The sequence below is a fragment of the Juglans microcarpa x Juglans regia genome, chromosome 8S (genome assembly GCF_004785595.1).
Source record: "Juglans microcarpa x Juglans regia isolate MS1-56 chromosome 8S, Jm3101_v1.0, whole genome shotgun sequence".
NCBI classification, from domain to species: Eukaryota; Viridiplantae; Streptophyta; class Magnoliopsida; order Fagales; family Juglandaceae; genus Juglans; species Juglans microcarpa x Juglans regia.
In genome coordinates this window covers 174,627-194,736 of record NC_054609.1, presented here as the reverse complement: position 1 = coordinate 194,736, position 20,110 = coordinate 174,627, and the positions used below count along the sequence as shown (strand labels likewise).

At 34.7% G+C, this 20,110-nt stretch overlaps 3 protein-coding genes and 1 long non-coding RNA gene across 5 annotated transcripts; 1 reads left to right on the top strand and 3 right to left on the bottom strand.

Moving 5' to 3' along the window:
- The first annotated feature begins 3,355 nt into the window (after positions 1-3,355).
- Positions 3,356-5,223, top strand: LOC121243854 (high mobility group B protein 7-like). Its single transcript, XM_041141920.1, has 8 exons — positions 3,356-3,612; positions 3,845-3,927; positions 4,050-4,101; positions 4,184-4,300; positions 4,498-4,555; positions 4,641-4,685; positions 4,773-4,859; positions 4,956-5,223. Exons 1-8 carry the CDS (start codon positions 3,503-3,505, stop codon positions 5,004-5,006), a joined length of 603 nt encoding a protein of 200 aa, XP_040997854.1. The 5' UTR covers positions 3,356-3,502; the 3' UTR covers positions 5,007-5,223.
- A 243-nt stretch (positions 5,224-5,466) lies between these two features.
- LOC121244748 (probable leucine-rich repeat receptor-like protein kinase At1g35710) lies at positions 5,467-6,845 on the bottom strand. Its single transcript, XM_041142954.1, is given in 3 exon segments — positions 5,467-5,595; positions 5,598-6,668; positions 6,761-6,845. Coding segments are annotated over 3 exon segments (1,266 nt in total). The 3' UTR covers positions 5,467-5,485.
- Positions 6,846-7,970: 1,125 nt separating this feature from the next.
- LOC121244721 (phytochrome-associated serine/threonine-protein phosphatase-like) lies at positions 7,971-15,610 on the bottom strand. The gene is made up of 10 exons (XM_041142915.1): positions 15,388-15,610; positions 14,003-14,149; positions 13,830-13,897; positions 11,705-11,762; positions 10,211-10,321; positions 10,041-10,091; positions 9,335-9,478; positions 9,167-9,262; positions 9,011-9,082; positions 7,971-8,388 (listed from the first exon to the last, which is right to left on the bottom strand). The coding sequence occupies exons 1-10, from the start codon at positions 15,466-15,468 to the stop codon at positions 8,305-8,307; spliced, it is 912 nt and encodes a 303-aa protein (XP_040998849.1). The 5' UTR covers positions 15,469-15,610; the 3' UTR covers positions 7,971-8,304.
- Positions 15,611-17,135: 1,525 nt separating this feature from the next.
- Positions 17,136-19,847, bottom strand: LOC121244722. Of its 2 annotated transcripts, none has more exons than XR_005936486.1 (3): positions 19,818-19,847; positions 18,090-18,136; positions 17,136-18,012 (listed from the first exon to the last, which is right to left on the bottom strand). It is a non-coding gene; the product is annotated as an uncharacterized LOC121244722 (long non-coding RNA). The 2 variants fall into 2 exon arrangements; XR_005936485.1 differs by having other exon boundaries at positions 18,090-18,131.
- Between the last annotated feature and the right edge of the window lie 263 nt (positions 19,848-20,110).

Below are 20,110 nucleotides of genomic sequence, written 5' to 3'. Positions count from 1 at the left end.
TAGACATTTGACTTCATTTTGTAAGAGATGTAATAACATTTGGAGAGGTTAAAGTAGAAAAGGTTACAATTGAGGAAAACCCTTCTGATATGATGACAAAATCCCTACCAGCTATCAAGTTTAGGCATTGCCTAAATTTGATTAATATGGGGAGCTATTAGAGTTCGGATTACTTTGCAGGAACAATCTAAAGGAAGAAGAAGATCACTTTGCAAGCATAAAAGACTTGTCAAGGTGGAGATTTGTTGAAGATGTGTCAAGTTTTTAAGTTTGTATTTCATTAATGGCATTTTTTGTAAATAGATTAATGGCAAAGTTGTAATATTTGAGTGATGGCAAACTTGTAATATTTGAGTATATATTTAAAGTCAGCTACGAGAATCGTTGCAAGCAGAAGCAAAGAAATAACTTTACCTTTCATTCGATGCCGCACGCATCTAGAGAGAAACGAAAGGGTTTTTTCAAACCCTAGATTTATTAAGATCAAATTGGAGCTTGAGGAGATGATCAAGTGTATTTTATGGTATGGTTTTGTTAGAGGTTTATACAAGGAAGCCAATCCATATTTTGTGCGGTGATCAATGGTTGTAAGTGATTGAAAACTCAAGTCCTTTGATGCATTCTTCAATAATAAAGACTCTAGACTGTTCTTGCCGTGGGTGTAGATCATTAGGGTTGAACCACGTAATTTCTTATGTTGATTTCACGTTTCTTTTATTATTCTTGTTTTTATTTTGATCTTGCATGAGTATATACTGTGATTTCGGATTTTCTATTTAATTTAAATAGAAAATTAAACCGATCACGTTAATCATATATTTTCTTGGATTTAGTTGTCTGATATTCAATATTAAATTGCATATTACAACCAGTTACGTTAATTTTATTTTTTTGTTTGAGTATTTGTTTGTGAGAGGTTGAAAATATTACAATTATTGTTTTGAAATTTGAAAAAATTGAACTGTTTATTATATTTTGTGTAAAAATTTTGTAAAATTATAATAATGAGATGAGATAAGATGAGAAGAAAAGAGTTAAGAGTGTTTCTCAATCCAAACTACTCCTAAGTATATGGCAAATGTAATATTTTATGTATAACCAAAAATTTAATACAAAATACTCATTCATCTCCTAATCTTTTTGTTCCACTAAAGAAAATAAAGAACTACATGTTTTATCTTTAATTTTTTTTGTGTGATTCTTATTGAATACAATAATGAAAAAGTTAATATATGTTTAGTTCTATCGTATTTTTATAGAATAAATTAAAACAAAAATCCAATTATTAGACAATTTAAAAATAAAGACAATTTTCAATCGGTTAAAATTGGTCTGAATCAGCATAAATTGATTGATTGAATAGGTTTAGCGAACGATTCAAAAAGTTCACTAAAATAGATTTGGTTTCTTCCATTTGAATTGGCTTAATTGGCCTGAATCCAACCGTTTTTTCGATCATTGGTATCATGTACAACTTAGTTTGTCCATCTAGGGAGGATTTCTTTTTACGAGTGATTTGATCATAAATTGTGGCTCAACAATGTATGTAAGCAGTGCACAGAAAACCTTGAAGGCAATGATCTGAGATTTATTACGCCCATGGGCAGAGAAAACCTTTGAATTTATGGTTATCAAACTTAGTTGTGGCGAGGGGAGAAACATGGAGGTCACGGGAAGGACACTTGGTGCCGGTGGGAAGAGCAACATGGAGGTCAAGGGAAGGGGGAAACACTTGCAGAGCTGATGGCTCGACATGAGGTCTGATGGCCCAGCTTTATCTAATGCACTTGCCGAGCTTATTTCTCCAAGCTTCTCTAGATCTCGTCTTTCTACATTCCTCAACTCGGCATTATTTGTACCAAAAACAACATTTTTTGTATGGTTGAAGTAAAAATGGCTCAAATCACTCTTCTTTGTAACCTTCAAAAAATCTTGCAATATATAATATATCAGTTCAAAGAGGACAATTCCATGTCATTCTACTTGCTGGCCGGTGTGACCATTGTATTAAAAATACGGCTTCTCCATAATAGAAAGTTGTTGGCTGATGATGAATAGATTTTTTCTTTTAGTATTGATATTATTGTGAACAGTACAAACATTTTAACATCCCTATGGATTTTTTTTTTACTTGTAAACATTTCATTTCACTTTATTTTATTTTTTCATATTGACATCTTCTCATTTATTATCAAAAATCTTCTTTTACATTGTACACTTATACAAGGGGAGATTTGAAAAATCTTCCAACCCTATTTGATTCGGGTGGGCTTTCATATATATTGCAAAGCTTGTTTACTTAAAAAACATAATTTGTTTTCATTTTTTTTTATGGGCAAATTGAAATAATTAAAACATACGAGGTCGAGGGTTCCAACAACAACCACATTACAATGTCACGTTCATACAATTAAAAAAAAATAGTGGAAAATGTTAGAAATTGAGCCAAATTAATGATCCGATCCCAAATCTTAGTAGCTAGTTAGATACTGAAAAATGAGTACAATTGATATAATGGTCTATAATGTTGTGGAGACGATTGGTATGCCTACTGCAATCGTCTCACTATAACTTTGTAGTATGAATGGAGACGATAGTGAAAGTATCTCAAGTACTCTCATTATTATTCTTTATTTTATTATTATTTTTTACTTATTTTTTTACTATTCATTACTTTTTACTACTATTCAATATTTTATTATTACTTTTTAACTATTATTCAAAAATATTCTCAACAGTTCTAAGATATTCTCACTATTCAAACCACTGATGATACAGGAGGAAAGGTAGTTGCATGGTTGTACCTGCATATGAAGAGGTTAGAAATTAATAGATTATATATTTAAATTGAAAGTTGAATAAAATATTGTTAAAATATAATATTTAAAAAAAAGTGAATTGTTTATTTTATTTTATATAAAAATTTTAAAAAATTATAATAATTAAATAAGATAAAATGAGATAAAATCGCTTATGGCAACTAACAAGATGGAAAATTTATTGATAATTATAACGGAGAGAGCAGCTGAAAGAGAACACATGAGGGTAAAAATGGGCACAAGTATGGGTATTGGTAGATCCTCTTTGAAGGCACCATCAGAGTATGCTTCGCTTCAATATTCTTATATCTCTTCTCTTTTATTGTTGAAGTTAATTATACTCGTAGATTAATATATTTTTAAATAAAATAAAAAAGTTAAATTTAAATTAGAGGATAAATGATTACTTTTAAAATTTTAAGCCACGAGTACTACAGGCAAATGGCATAGCACATAGCATGGAAAATCCACGCGCGGGTAACGAAAACAGAGAGAACGGCGCCAAAAGTTTCTAAAATTTCGCTCCCGCCCCGCTCTTCATTTCGTATTTTATATATCTCTCTCCACTTTCCCCTTTTCTATTTGCATTTGCCCTTTCTTTCTTCCCCCCATCTGTCTATTTGCCTGTGCCTGTGTCCGTTCGAGATTAACACACAGGCATTCCAACAAACACAAGCACGAAAATGGCTACTACTGGTGGAGTAAAGGGGAGGAAGAGAGTGGAGGCCTCTTCGGAGCCCCAGACTGCCGCTTCTCTCCTTCGCGCCAAAGATGGCAGCGCTTTTGCTCGATGGTACCCTTTTCCAAATTCCTTCTCTCCCTCTCTTCTGTAGTCGAGAAACGTTTTCTAAGGCTTGTTAAGAAAACGAAACGTTTATGTTTTATTTTTTTAATATACACATCTCAACCATTTTTACAACGCAGTATGAGCCGACTTTGAACTGTAGTTTTTATCAAATGCCTTCAATTTTTGTTCGATTGATATTTGACGAGGATGGGTTTTGATTACTGCTTGCTATACGCAGTGAAGAGTGCAACAAGAATGTTCCAGTGGCTCTCATAAGCATGCACAGTTGCAGCCTCGAAGCCAAAATCAAACTTAATCTCGGTTCGTATCCTCTCATTTGTGTCTATTCGTATCTCAAATTATCACTTGTTTCTTTCTCGTTCAAATAAACAAGAACCTATTTTGATGCATTTTTTTACTGTTCCTGTTTATTTTCTGTTTAGAGGCTCAACTCGTGGAGATGTCCACTGAATCCAAAAAAAAGCCTGCAGACAGGTATATTTGGTTTTCTGTGCGTGTTATTCTGCTATTAACGTCCCTTTTTTATTTTAAATAAATTGATTGAGTATTTACGCAGGAAGAAATTAGGTACAACAGGACCTAAGGCAAAGAAAGCAAAAACTGAGAAGAAGGTGAAGAAGGGCAAGGATCCAAGCATGCCCAAGCGCCCTCCCACTGCCTTCTTTCTCTTCATGTACCCCTCTCTCTCTCTCTCTCTCTCTCTCTCTCTCTCTCTCTCTCTCTCTCTCTCTCTCTCTCTCTCTCTCTCTCTCTCTTCTCCAGTCTGATCCGATCCTGGTTTTGATTGGTTTTTGTGTGTATTAGAATGCCCTGCATTAGTCTTTGTGTGATATATATAATCTGAGAGGATTTATTCCATATATGTTTCAGGGATGACTTTAGAAAGGCCTATAAGGAAGCACATCCCGATTCCAAGGACGTCAAAGTGGTATAAATCTTTGCACTAAATTTATTTTCTGGTTTGTGATTTGATCGTGGTTAGTCTTATTATCTTGCTGGATGATGAAACTTAGGTTGCAAAGGAGGGTGGAGAGAAGTGGAGAAACTTGACTGAAGAAGTGAGTTTTGAATTAGTGTTGTTCTCTTCAAAGTCGAATGCTAAATTATACGAGTGCCCTGACCTTTTTGGCATATTTGGTTTTCAGGAGAAGAAAGTTTATCAGGATAAAGCTTCTGATCTTAAGATGGAGTATGCAAAGGCCTTGGAGAGTCATAATGCTGAAGATGAAGATGTAATCCGTTCTTAGATGTTGCAGTTAGTTCTTTGTTTTGATTTTAAGTTTCTTTATTTAAATTGTTTTGTTGTGTGGTTTTTATTACTTTTCCAGGGTGATAGAGGTTCAGAGAAGGAAGTGGAGGGAGCATCTGATGGAGAGTAGGGCATGTTGAATTTTCATCTGTGATGATTGGTTCTGGTCCATTGTAAATTTTTAGAACTGGTTTTGTCTAATAGTTGGAGTGTAGATGTTAGAAGCTTTCTCAAGGGAAAATAGTGTTTCTTGGTTTGGGGCACCATTTGTATTCTTCTCAGAATGCTAATTGTTGGTAAACTTGCCAAGTATCTGGCCTAAGTCACTTTCTTGTTATTCTTATAGTGGTGGTTCTTTGTTCTTAATTGGTTTCTTCATTGGCTTAAGCGATTAATTGTTGGGGGCATGCATTTGCATTAATTTACTTTGCACGAACGCTTCTGAAGCAGATTCTTTGGGATGGATATGCATGCGGTCATTGGAATTGTTTTGTGTTCCCCATTTTATGGTTTATGCGCTGTAAGTAATAATAACTCATTATTTGAAACGGATAGTATGCTGAAGATGAATGCTAGACTAGACAGATGAGTTGTTGCAGAATGCCGAACCTATATCTCATTGGACACTTGTTTCATTGTCCTACAAGGTGGCAGAGGTTTGCCACACAAGCACAAATTGTGGGAATAGGCAGCTGCGGGGAAGATATTATATGGCCTTGTGGTATCTCTCCACAATCCAGACTGTTTGCTCTGAAGTTTGCATTTCTTAGGCTTTCAATACCCAACAAGCTATTCGGGATTCTTCCTGAGAGTCCATTGATGGACAGGTCAAGCCATTGAAGTTTTAGCAATAGGCCTAAACCTGTAGGGATGGCGCCGTTAATCTGGTTCCTTGAAACATCAAACGTTTCAAGTTTAGTCAGGTTTGAAATTGAACTGGGTAGGTGGCTTGAAATCCTGTTGCTAGCAACGTTGAGCACTTTCAAGTTCAAGCCTTCCTTCAATTCAGGAATGCTGCCTGTAATGTGATTACTCGATGCATCTATGACCTCTAAAAAGCTGCTCGTTTTGTTATTCAAGATCCTTGAGATAGACCCAGTAAGCTGATTTGAGTGAAGATAGGGCCCGCCTGGCAATCTGATTTCTGAAAGATCTGACCTCAATTGGTTGTTTGAGAGCTTGACCTTTTGCAAATTTGAGAATTTTGCAAGGAAACTGGAGAGCCCAACCATAAAAAAGTTGTCAGATAGTTCGATAGAGCTGAGTGAATCAGGTTTTGTGAAGCGTGGAAGTGTTCCTCTCAGTTTGCATCCAGCTAGGCGGACATCTGAAAGTTGTCTGCTTCTGATCCAATCGGGAACTTCTCCTAAACTGAGATTGTTGTAAGACAGGTCTATAGACAACAAAGAAGGAATGCCCATACCGAGGGTTTCTGGCAAAGGACCCGAGAGTGCATTTCGAGATAAATTAAGGTGCCAAAGGTTGTGTAATCTTGAAATGATGACTGGAATATGACCCGTAAACAGATTAGCATTCAATGAAAAACTGGTAAGGGATTTTAACTCCCCTATCTGGTCTGGAATATATCCTGTGAGTTGGTTGTTGGTCAAGGACAAGTCCAATAGATTGGCCAAGTTGAACAAGGAAATGGGTAATTGCCCTGATAATTGGTTATTGGATAGGTCGACATAGGTTAGGTTCCGGACTTGCCCAATAGAAGCTGGGATTGGCCCAGATAACAAATTGAAGCTGAGGTCCAAAGACGGCAGGGAATGGAAGTTATTGAGAGTGGCTGGGATGAATGGATTAAGTTGAGTTGATTGCGTGAGAAAGGTTACATTATATAGGCCCTAGTTGATCGACATAATGTTGACTAGACTCTACAGTCCTTAATTTTTATCTGAACTGCATGGATGATTGGATCTTGGAGAGTACTGTTCAAGTCCAAGATCGATTTGTTTAAGGTCATGGTCCTAAGTTAATTCCTGAAGGCTGAATTGCAGTAATTGAGGACCCCCACTGCAACAATGATTAATATTGTTCAAACAAAGAATCTTAATTCCGCGCCGCGTACGTATTAGATCATATATGTGTGATGTTGCTTGGAATTTGTCATATATGTATCCTCCTGCATGCAAGACTGCTTGCTAGCTAGCTCCGGCCTGATCTCACCCGGTCCATGCAAAAACTGAGAAACCCACCCATCCCTCGACCCCACGTACCTAACCTAGCTCAAAATGTTTACATAACAATAAATATATATATATATATATATATATATATATAATATTTCGTCAAGGAAAACCTTATATTATATACGAAAATGCTTTCATAACACCATTTTTTATCACTTCAAAAGGGAATAAATTATAAAATTGAAGTCTAACTGCCTCTTGAAGTTCCCATCTAGATATACTTAAAATCTTATTTAGACCCATGAGATAATTAGCTTTGTCTGGGCTGAAGAACTCCATCTGACAAATTACTATCTCTGAATCAAACCTCTTAAAAAAAAATCCCCACGATGGCCGACGGATGTGTTGATGCAACTGGCGAGATGTAAGAATTGTAAGGCTAACTCCAAGCTTCGAAACATCGAGATAAAAGTTGAAACCGATTCGGCAGGCAAAACCCCAATTAATCTCTACATGGTATCACAACTTTTCCGACAAACGTCTCTTTGATCCTAAATGGTCTCCTAAGTGAACTCCTCCTCCTCCTCCTCCAACGCTTCCTATGCCAACCCGACATCCAATACCCCTCCTCCCTCCCTTGTTTCACTTTGTCACTTGGTCACTATCAAACTTTACCGATAATAATTATCTCATCGGTCAGCGGCTCTTTGGTCATGTCCGGATCATTTGATAAATGTTTCGAGGCAGGAGACTATGAAGCTCCCTATAAGAGAGATGCCCTGCCAAGAGATGAATAGATTACTGAAAATAAAAGGTGTTATGTCCATTAAAATAATAATAGTAACTTCTGTGATGAGACAGAGAGCACGCAGAAGGATATGATGGGAATTCCCATTTCATAGATAGATTAGAATCTGATCATCAGCAATTCGTAAATAATGGAGCACATTAACTAAATATGATGGGAATACCCATAGACTTTTTCTATTAAAAATTACCCAAGTAACAAGAACAGCCTAATTCACAGCACAAGAATCCAAGAGCAGACAGGACAGGAAACTTCATGGAATGAGCACATTAACTGATAAATAATGGAGTAACAATTAGCGACCTTATACTCTGCCCACAAATATCAAAGTAGCCTAGACCAAACGGGAAATCCGTAGGCATGCATATGAAAGATCGATCTACAAATACCCCACGTATTCAGGCTTCCTCAGTACTGCACACTCAAAGTCATATCACAATTCTTCAATTATTTTACAAGCAATGCAGGTAAACACCACCCCACGATCATAAGAAATATGGGACTCCAGTCCTGGGGCCTCTCATCTGGTTGTTCTCCTCTGTTTCAGTGAAAAACTTCACTTCTCTCTCCTGTTACAAATGACAGAAAATGAGCATCCATGAACAAACATTGTTTCCGGCAATACAAATGCCTAACAATTGAGTCATGATATATGAAATCTCCTGTCTAGGATAGTACAAGCTGGCAACCCTTAGATTCAGCTTTAGTCAATCGCATAAGTGCAAGTTTGGACCTGCTAAAGCAGATTGCAATCATGAGCCTAAATCATCAACCGAATCATGAGAGTACTCCTTTTAACAGCAAAAGTCTTTCATGCATTGTCAAATCAAAAAATACCTTACAATCTTATCATGCCATATAGATATTTGGATTACTAAGATACAAACCGTTAGGTGCACAACCACAAACAATCAGAAATAAGTTCTAAAATGATCTCACACTCTTAACATAATTTTTTTTAATAAGTAAACATTGCGGCACAAAGAATGAGAAGAAACCAAGTGCTCAAATTAAACAGATTAGTATCCCTCTGCATAAAGCAATAACACGTGGACTTCAAAAATTTTAAATATCACAGTATCACACCTAAGCCTGAACTTAAAACTCCTTTTATTATGTAGGAATAATCTAACCAAATAAGCCATTTGCCTTCAAAAAATAAACCAGAGAAGCAAGTGCATGAAATCTCACCATATTATCACTAAAACTCAATATGGAAGCCACATTCCCGCAACGATAGCAGTAATTTGGTGCAGACCACACCTGCAAAGATCCAGAAACTATCTACTCATTCAACCTATAAAATAACCAAGCAGCAAAACTAATATTGCAAGTACAGAGCCTCACAGTTACTAAGCCTTTATCTTGAAACATGTACTTGAGGCCCTCTTGTACAAGTTGGTGTGCTCGACAAACCAAATCAAGATTGTTTATGCGATTGAACTGCATGATATGAAATATTCATAAGATCAGCAGGAAAAATATCCTATTAAAGAGTAAAGCATTTCATATTACCTCAGAAGTGACCCTGGACCCAAAAAGCCAACCAGCTCCACGCGGACTAACTGCCCATGTTTCAATATCCTCAGGATCACTCCACATGAGATCACAAAATGGCCCCTCATGTGGAATTTCACAATTTCGTTCTATAACCCGTATCTGCAGAATTAGTTCTGATAATATTGAAGTTGCAATAATAATGAACACAAAACTTCCTGTCAGCCATAAAAGTGATCAGTGGAAACTAGGTGAGTAAGCTACTTATCACAGACAACTGCTAAAGACCATGCAAAAGAGGAATAAAAAAAGTTACACATTTTTTCTCCTAACTATTCCAATGGGATAGTTTTTTTGACACAATACCATATGTATGTGATTACTGATCTTTATTAAGAAAAAGATTTTTACATAAAATCCCTAGATGTTATAGCTCACTAAGGAACGGAGAAAATTCTTTGCGTTTTAGGCCACCCATCATTTCTATACATGATAACAAGAAAACATTAAAGATTGCAACTGATTTAAAAATCAAGAAAAGAAAATAGATTTATAGTTTCTATTGGATTCCACAAAAATCATTTAAGTAAATATAATGTTCTCTGCAGCATAATATCATCCATGCATTGCATAGGCATTGCCAGTAAAATCTATAAAATGCATATAAATAATGTTATAGTCGAATGACTCTAATGACCAATTGCCGAAGAGGGGAAAACAAAACCTGATCAATTGTTCGAATGTCAGGAGAAAGACCACCATGGACACAAAGCACCTGGGACAGTATATGAAATTATATTTAAAATTCCAAAAGCATGCAGCTATAATGCATAAAACAAAGAACTTATAAGTCTATACATATTATATGTATTGATAGATGAGAGAGAGATTTACTGTTCCATCAATAATTGCTGAGAGTGTCAAATAGTCAAAAACATCTGTACAATACCGCCATGCATTAGCATTTCCATACTTCCTCTGGCACTCATCATAAAAACCATATACCTAGGAAAATTTGAAAATTTTACAATAATATATTAGATCAAAAAGGTTTTTTCTTTCTTTAAATTAAATATATCAGACAAGATCTTACTCCAATGCAAGATGCCCTTTCTACCAGCATAAAATCTTGACATGCAGATCACTACCATTTTTAACATAGCAAAGAAAACTAATAAAGTCAAACAAAGTCTAACCACTTTGGTGAACAAAAGAATTCTGTCAATACAACCATCTAGTTAGTAAAACTCTTAATCACAAGCAATTCACATTTTTTTTTGTGATTTCACCATGAATATGATACAAGCTACAATATTTAGATAAAAATACAGATTTTCCATCCAACATATCAATATATCACTAGGAATAAAAAACAATCCTGAAAACTAAACCAATCTTGATGCCAAAAATGAAACAGGAAAAAGAAAATTGCTTATCAGATTAAAACCTCATGTATCAATCTGGTTAGTGCTACATATAACAAGAGTAGTAAAGGCATCAATGAGGTGGGGAGAGATCTTGAAATAAGTCAATTTTCCCAAAAAACAAGAAAACATCTAATATAAAAAGTACAATGAATAAAAAGATCATATCAATGCATTTGATATAGAAACCACCTAACTCCCAGCTGGAGCAAAGAAAAGGTAGCATTTCATTCTTAACCCTCTCACGGCCACAATTAAGGGTGTAACTGGTCTGGTTCGGTCCGATTTTGGACATATTTTAGAACCAAACCAGCTAGTTTTGAGATTTGAAGAACCGAAACCACACTGGTTATATCCTAAACCGGTACTTCCGGTTTTACAGGTTCCGGTCTCATTCGGGCCCTTTTTCTGGTTTTATTAATATATATAGATATAATAATATCATAGAGTGATATAGTATTTGATTATGTATGTTATTGATAATATACTAGTGATAATATGTTAGTGTCTAACTTATTTATGTATTTGATTATATATGTTAGTGATAATACGTTTGGTTACATATATGTTAGTGATAATATGATGGTTACATACACTTTTTATATGTGAACCGGTTAGGTCCAGTGTTAGAAAATGGAAAACCAGAACCAGACCGGTTTCGAAAAAAATGGAACTGGTACCGGACCAAACCGGTTTTGAACCGGACGGTCTGGTTCACTGGTTCACCGATTTTTTTTCACCTCTAGCCACAATTATTTATTATGAAGGCAAAAATTGATCATTAACTTGTGATAAACCATACCTTCATCAAAACTTATCATAAACCATACCTTCATTAAAACTTATCATAAACCATACCTTCATTAAAACATATCAGAAATAACATCAAACTAAGAATAAGATTTTACTCACTTTAGCTGCACAATTGACACAACATAATTAAAAACCTGACTCAAAAGCACACCTGGGTTAGTTGCCTGCTTTCATGGTTTCCACGTAAAAGGGTAATATTTGCTGGGTATCTGTGAGCAAACAAAAGCACCATAAATAACAAAGAACAAATAAGCCTCTTGGGGAATGACATATAGACCTAATAACTAGCGAGTGCACAAACAAACAGATAGATAATGAAAGCAATTGCACTACCATCCATAACCTTCACAATGTGAGCCTCAAGGAGTCCGTATAAGAATCAATAGGAGATTCAAACCCCAAAGAGGTCCCATCATATAGGCAGATGCTCATATGGTCCATGTCTTCTATGACAAAAGAATGATGGAAAATATAATTCTAATATTTAGGCCCCAACTAGGTCATAATGTGGCAAAAATGTTTTATGATAATACTTCCTAAAAAATATACAAAAACTAAGCACCAAAAGAAGAAAAACATGACAATAACAACCATTGCGCATCCTAATTTTTCTGCATCAGTACTTCCATCTCTCTTGATGACAACTGATGCATACATTGATCCCTTATACATTACTCCTAGTGCCAAACAAGTTTTTTGAGAACCTAAACAATCAATCACTGTACATCATCTACATAGATGTGCATTTGGGTAGTGAGATATTCTCAAGTATTCTGTGAATAGTAGTGAAAAAGTAATGATAAAATATTGAATAATAGTAAATAATAGTGAAAAATAATAATAAAATAATGAATAGTAGTGAGTACCCAAACTCCGTTTGGGTAGTGAAGTGTTCTGAGAACACTCCTCATTATTTGATCATTACTTTTCACTTACTACTATTCAATCTTTTATCATTATTTTTTTATTACCTTTTCACTATTATTTACAGAATATCTGAAATCACCTTACTACCCAAACGCAACCTAAGACATCCTGAAAATTGTAATCCTTCATTTGCAAGAAGAGACATGTGGATATATAATAGTCTGCCCAACTTCATTTTTTTTATGAGCAATATAAAATTTTATTAAAACTAGTAAATAGGCATAGCCCAAGTACACAGGAAGTATACATACAAACAACAAACACCTAATTACAAGTTAGGAGCTAGAGAGTGATACAAGAAAATCATGTAAGCTGGCTCCATTAAATATACTGGCAGAAGCCCAAAGAAATAAAGTATGGAAGAATAAACTTCTAAGCTCATCCGGAGAATAGGGGTGAGCAAAAATCTAAAAATCGGATTTTGAATCTGGCTCCTCTCTGACTCCGACAAAATGAATTTGGAGTCGGATTTTTTTTTTTTTTTTAATTTTTCAGTCGGAGTCGAAGGTGTTGTTGGACCGACTCCAACTTTGCCATCCAACTCCGACTCTTACTTTGAATCCGACTCCAATATTGTAATATGTTATAAAAATATGTATTTATCTATATATTTATTGTATATACTATTATAGTTATATAGTTATATAAGTAGAACTTATATAGTTATATTCAATAATATACTAGTATGAACTGATTATTATAAAATAATATATTTATACTATAATATAAATAGACTAATGATAGTTTAGTATATGTAAATATCATAGTATTACTACCAAGCATAATCAAGTATAGAAATAAATTAGACACTAGTATTTAAATAAGTCTAGTATAATAAATTAATAACACATACTAATTTACTAAAGTATAATAACATTTAATTAGACACTAGAAAGTCTAGTATATAATTAAGCTGGAAATAAGTTAGACATTAATATAATAACATGTAATACTAATGTATAATAACATGTAATTAGAAACTAAAAATAATATGTAATACTATAGTATGATAACATGTAATTAGACACTGTGGTATAAATCTAGTATAAAAAAAAGTTAGATATTAGTATAGAAGTAAATTAGCAATGAATGATTTAGTTTAGTTTTAAATTTTTTGGAAAATTTGAAAGGCCACAAAAAATTCTTTTTAAAATGGGCTAAATACGAAAAAAGCCCAAAGGCGGCACCTTACTTTTCCAAATGCACTTCCATGGAAATGAAATATAATTTTGACATGACAAAGCCTTGTACAAAGATCGCACAGTGAACTTCCTACTCCCAGTATTTCAATCAATAAAATATTATTTTACCCATATAAAAAAATTCAAGTGCACCTAAAAAGAATATACCTAGCTTTAAGAAGCAAAAGGATCGTGAAAACTTCAAGACTATTGTATCCTCGATCAACAAAATCCCCCTGATAAAAATTTAGAAACATTTAACAATAGAGCACATGAGCAAGTGACATGAGATGGTGCAATGACAAGTTGAAGCAATTTCCAACAAAAAGTATGAACCGTACCATAAATATGTAATTTGTTTCCGGTACATGACCTCCTGTCTGGAAAAGTTTCATTAGATCGTGAAACTGGCCATGAATATCACCACAAACAGTGACCGGACTATTGACAGGCTGCACATTGGACTCCTCAATAAGGATCTCTTTGACCTGATAATGGTAACAACTATGAACCTCTTCCAGAAATGGTAACGTATAAAACAAACATAGGATGGTGACTACCACCTGTATGTTTGCTTCCGGGAACACTCATATTTACCACAACTGAAGAAAACAAGATCAATTCAACAAATGCTTCCAATTAGGCATACCATCTGTTTGTAGATTTGTTTCATCATAAACTTCAAGTAGAATATAACTTCACAAATACAAGCCAAAAAAAAAAAGAACACGGAACCAAACCACCATCCAACTAGGCATTTTCAGATAGTAAATGAACACACAGACCTACATTATCAGGGAAGTATGATTATATGTGACAATAAATTCTAGTCTAATGCGTCCCTGCTTTTAGAAAGCAGACAAAGCGATGAGTGATGCATTGCAACTTGAGAGCTGATAAACACTGCTTTATATTATCAGCGAAGCCTCGCATTACTGGAAACAAATTTAAGTCAGAATGAACTCTATCCTAAAGATTTTGTAAGCAATCACACAACTGTCATAGGAGAAGCAATTTACTTGCCTACAAAAACGAGTTCTTATGACTTTACTGGGCAAGGATACAGATTCACTTGATAGGCAGAAATCTTTGCTGCTCACTGTGTTTACCTGGTGCCAGTTCATCTTTATTTTTAGACCTACATATCTCAAGTTGTCCGGGAAATAGGCATTCAAGAAATCGATGAAATGCAAATAGACCGTCCATCTAAAATACCAAGAATCAACTCAACGATTAAGGAGATATTTTTCACATGTTATAGAATAAGAGGCGGCCACATTTAAAACATTAGCATGATGTACGTCAAAGTCAAATATGCCAAAGCATTCGCAACCCATATTTACAAATAGAAATATGGGATTCAAAACCAAAACTCACTATAGGCAAAAATATAGCCCTCGGATGATACCGGTGTTCCTTCTTTTTCTTTTCTTTTAACAAGCAGATGATACCTAGTTTTCAAAACAGTTGAGTTCATTCGTTACAATATAATGTCGGATGCTTCACATAAGGTTGACAATTTGAGTCGAACGACTGTCTTCTTAGAGTTAAAATTAAGAAGAAAATATTTCCCTTTTTTCTGTCAGCAACCAAACATATTGTAAGGATTCAACTTTGCACGCTCGACTTATTCTCTTTAAAGGTGAGAGAACTAAGACCCTAATAATATCGAGATAGAAACGTAATATGTGTGCGTGTGTTGGGGGGGTAGGGGGGGGATACGAACGTATTCGCAGAGGAGCTGAAGTTCGTCTTCCAACAGATGCTGACCCTCTTTCACCTTCGAGATCCACTGGTCCAAGTCCATCTCCGATTCTCTCCTCTTCCTGCTCGTCTCCCTCTCGAGGGGGTTTAGGTTTTTCCCAATGAAGCGAAACGAGAAGAGGCGAGAGCAAGAAGAACCGTCCGGCACCCGATAGGAACAACTCAAGTTTATAAATGTACAGATCTGCCTCTACCTATAATATACTACAAAGAGTAATATTAAAGAAAAGTTATTGTAATAATATATATTTTATATTGTGTGCACCATTACTTTTAATTGATTATTTTTAACACTTATTTAAAGAGATGTGTAGTTTAAATAATAACACATCATGTATATAAAATAAATATTTTTAATAGTGACTTCTATCTATATTTATTCTACTACAAACGATCATATATGTGAATTTGTTATTTTCATTTTCTTTCTTTCTTTCCTTTTTTATTTTTTATTTTTATTTTTTTGTTAACAGTAATTCAAACGATTTTCCTCCTTTGTTAGTATAAGGTTTCATTATCTTGTAACCAATGAATAGTAACCCACCTGAGATCAGCGTTATTAGAATATTTGGTTTTGTGGGGTTGAGAGCTAATAAAAATGATAAAATATTGGTTTTGTTAGTGTTCTTATGCCTGGGATTTAGGATTTTAAGATTTAGGCTCGTTTGGTTTTTTGACTGCACTCATGTCAATTGAGTTCGGTTCAAGTTTTGATCTGTTTTAAGAATAGTGTTATATAATATCTATTATAGTGGTGTACACAATACATACACTACAATTCATTAACTTCTTCTCTCTAATAGATGGTTGGGATGATGTCACATAGGGTGTACAAAGTGGCTGCTCTCAAACAGTGACTTCTCTCAAGATTATTTCCTTTTTTAATATCTAAATAACTAATTCTTAAATCATTAAATTCATCTCAACTCAAAACTTATTTATACGTGGAATCTAAAATCTTTTTAAACTCAATGCATCTTTACACGTGAGGTCTATAATCTTTTTTAACTTCTCATAAATATATATAAATTCATCTTAACATCTAAATACATTTAAATCCATCTTAAGTGAGTCTCACAAAATTCATTCCACCATCTCAACTCACTAATATTCATAAAGAATTCGATTTAATTTAACTCATCTCAATATTTAACTGCAGCCTTAGAAATTGGGTACTGCTAAGGCAATCGACAGTACACTTTCTTTAATTGCAGATTCTGTAGGATTGATTAGTTACTGAAAATTAAGAAGAAAAGCAAGATAGATGTTTTGCTTCACACCTATAGATCCGTTGGTGTCTAGCTCACAGAATTTTCTTGGCGTCTCCCTTTCAATTGGAGTATTAACATTTACTTCATCGACGTTATCTTTAAAATTTGATAAAAATTACATATTTTTTATAAATCTAAAATTTTTCTAGATAGAACCCTCCATTGAATTAATCAAAATAAAAATATAATATTATTTTTTTAATAATAATATTTTTATTTATTTTTTTATAGTTTACAATTATACTAACTATATGTTAATTAATAATAATATTTTTTCCTTCACATATTTCAAAACTGAACACAAAAATAAAATTCTTGCAACACATCAACAGCAATTATATTTGCCCATCAACAACAACAATAATATTTCTTGCTCGTTGTTCCAGGACAAAGCAATTAAAATCAGGACATATTTCTCACATATTTCTTGCTCAGTGTCCCAGGACAAAACAATTACAATAATATTTCTTACATCAACATCAATAGCAATTACAGCAACCCATCAACAGCAACAAAACCGAACACAAAAATTACAAAATTGAAACTTGCTCATTGTTCCAGGACAAAGCAGCAACCCCTCAACAACCCAAAACCTCCCTTGCTATTGTTTTCATCGTATCACAATTTCCAAAGAATATCATCCATTCAAAAAACAAAATGAGATCTCATAGTTGATGCACAGCCACATATTTCTTCCTTCACATGTGGCTGGGTAGCCACTAAAATCAAATTAACTGAAAATTTACCCAATAGTTACACACCTCCGTGAGGTGTGGATGGAGATTTCTCGGATGTACCTTCGAAATTATTCAGAGATGCCTTATAAATTTTCTTCTGAATAGTAAGGAAGTAGGCTTGCCGCATGACATTCATGCCAACAAGATCCTTGCTCATCATCTTCGCCTACCACTTTTTTGTATCAAGTTCCAGTTGTGCTTCTCTATCGCGATCTGCCTTTCATCATGTATGTTATCCTCTCTACCATGCACAACCGTCTATCCTTGGTCATTTGACCTCACGCCATGTTGATCTCATCATCACATGATTCCCGGGCTTTCCGCTTCCTCATGCTTTCTTTCTCAGCTTTTTTTCCCTTGAGGTCTCTCAGCAAGAACCTCCACGTTCTCCTCCCTAGCATCTTCGGCAACCTCACTTGACTACTCATTGGTTGGACGTTTATTGTGTGACCTTCTCCTTGTATTCAGTGTCATCATGTGTTGCTGTCATTTCGATTGGTTTCTCGAAAGACACCAACAGTGCTCCATTGTGAAGTTCGCCTTCTCCATCTCTTTGTACATAAGTTTTGCATTTTCAATCTGAAAAGGTAAAGGAATATTGTTAGAAAATAAATCTTACCTACATAATTGCAATATTAAAGGAAAATGAATTGTACATCATCTTGCTCGGTCGCACCACTCGGGTGCAATGATTCTACCTGTGCTAAAAATGCACAAAAATTATTTTTATATTTCTAGATCATGGACAAGCGATTGATCAATGGCCCTACAGAACGGTTCACAATATTGGGTTTTTTTATACTCGTGATAAAAATCTTTTTTTTGATAGGTAATCAAAGATATTGTATTCATAGAAATAGGCAAAGCCCAGGTACTCGTGATAAAAATATGAAATTCTTTCCTACATCTGAGTGGATTTTTTATCAGTATCTCGTATGACATCAATGCTAATATTGAGCCAAGCGGATTGGTGTTGTTTGTGCAAAAAAATGGAGAATCGGTAGACTATCTATTATTGCATTGTGAGGTGACGAGAGAGCTGTGGAACGGGATATTTAGTAGAGTGGATGTCGCGTGGGTTATGCCGGCAAAGGTGGCTAACCTGCTTGCTTGTTGGAAGGGTCTACAAGGTTGTTCTCAGGTAGCAGCAGCAGCTTGGAAGATGATCCCGTTGTACAATATGTAGTGTACCTGGATGGAAAGGAAGGAATGCACGGTGCTTTGAAGATAGGGAGTGCACAATAGCAGAGCTTCAGAATTTTTTCATACACACTTTACTCCTATGGTTTTTAGCAATTGTTCTTAATGGAAATGGTGTACATGAGTTCTTGTCTCTAATTTAGCATTTTGAGAATGTATTTAGGTGTTTTATATTGTATACTCCATGTTCACATGGGCTATGCCTATTCTCATTCATGTTAATGAAACTTACTTTTTACTGATCGAAAGAAAAAAAAAAAAAAAATATTGAGCCAACCGGAGACAAGGAGGTTATCCTCCTCTATAGTTAAAGATGCACTTCTTTAAACTTTTTTTGTAGGAGGCCTCTTTTCACCGTCAAGGAGGGTTGCTTGGACCACAATATTAGAATATTGCGTGTATGTTGGGGTGCTATTACAACATTCTCCTCCACTTTGTAAGAGAGTGGTGAAGAATGGGTCATCCTCAAATGGAGTGTCTATCCTTTAAGAAATCGTAATTTTTAAGGAGTAAGACAAAAGAATAACAACTGACTAACTACGTGGTGTGAAGGATATGTATTCATACGCAAGCTAAATACAACAGAATGTAGTAAATATCTTGTTATTTTCTCTAGGTAAGGACCATATGCAGTGATTATGGTGTGGTCTACAACTGAGGTCAGGTTGGGACCATATGCAGTGAAAGACTGCAACTGATTTCCTCTAAAATGAAATATGAAATCTATAGAAGCAGCCATTACTTGGTGTAATTTATTTCTGAGTCCAGACCCTAAAAAAGCTATATATTGCAAAAGGAAATCAGCCTTATTTTTATGAAAATGCATAGTTAGGGTTTAGTCTTCTTCTTCAAAGTGGGAAAGGGGTCCCAAGTAATTTGGGACTTAGTGTAATAGACCAAGCAATAGACCACAACTCACTGCAAAGTTCCAACGAGTTTTATACACTCTATCGTTGGTTCTATTTTATTAGGGATGAATTATGTCAGAGGTCAATGGAGGGTGAGCAAGCAAGCATAAGCATAATCAAAGTTGAAACAGATGCTGATAGCACATTCTCAAACATTTATTATGCAAAACTCACATGCATCTATTCAATTCAAACCCAGGAAGTAAAATTCCTGTCCAAGCAAACAATAGACACAATACATAGACCAAGCAATATATTTACCCCTGTGAAGCTTACCTAGATTTCGAAGGAAGGGAGACTTGGAGAAAGTGAAACGGCGTTTGGGAGAAGTGAAATCCGTGGGAAATGAAAATTGAAAAACAAAGTAGTTGATGTAATTTTTATTAAAAAAAATATTATTTTTTAAGGTAAATAGTACAGATATACTTAAAATTATTATAGCTTATATTTCAAGTTTTTACTTTTTGAAGAAGTTAATGTAGATTATTTTATCTACATTTCTTCAAATTTTGAAGATTCTCTTAGGTTTGCATTTTAATCGATGTTTTAAATTCTGTTTTGGTGATCAT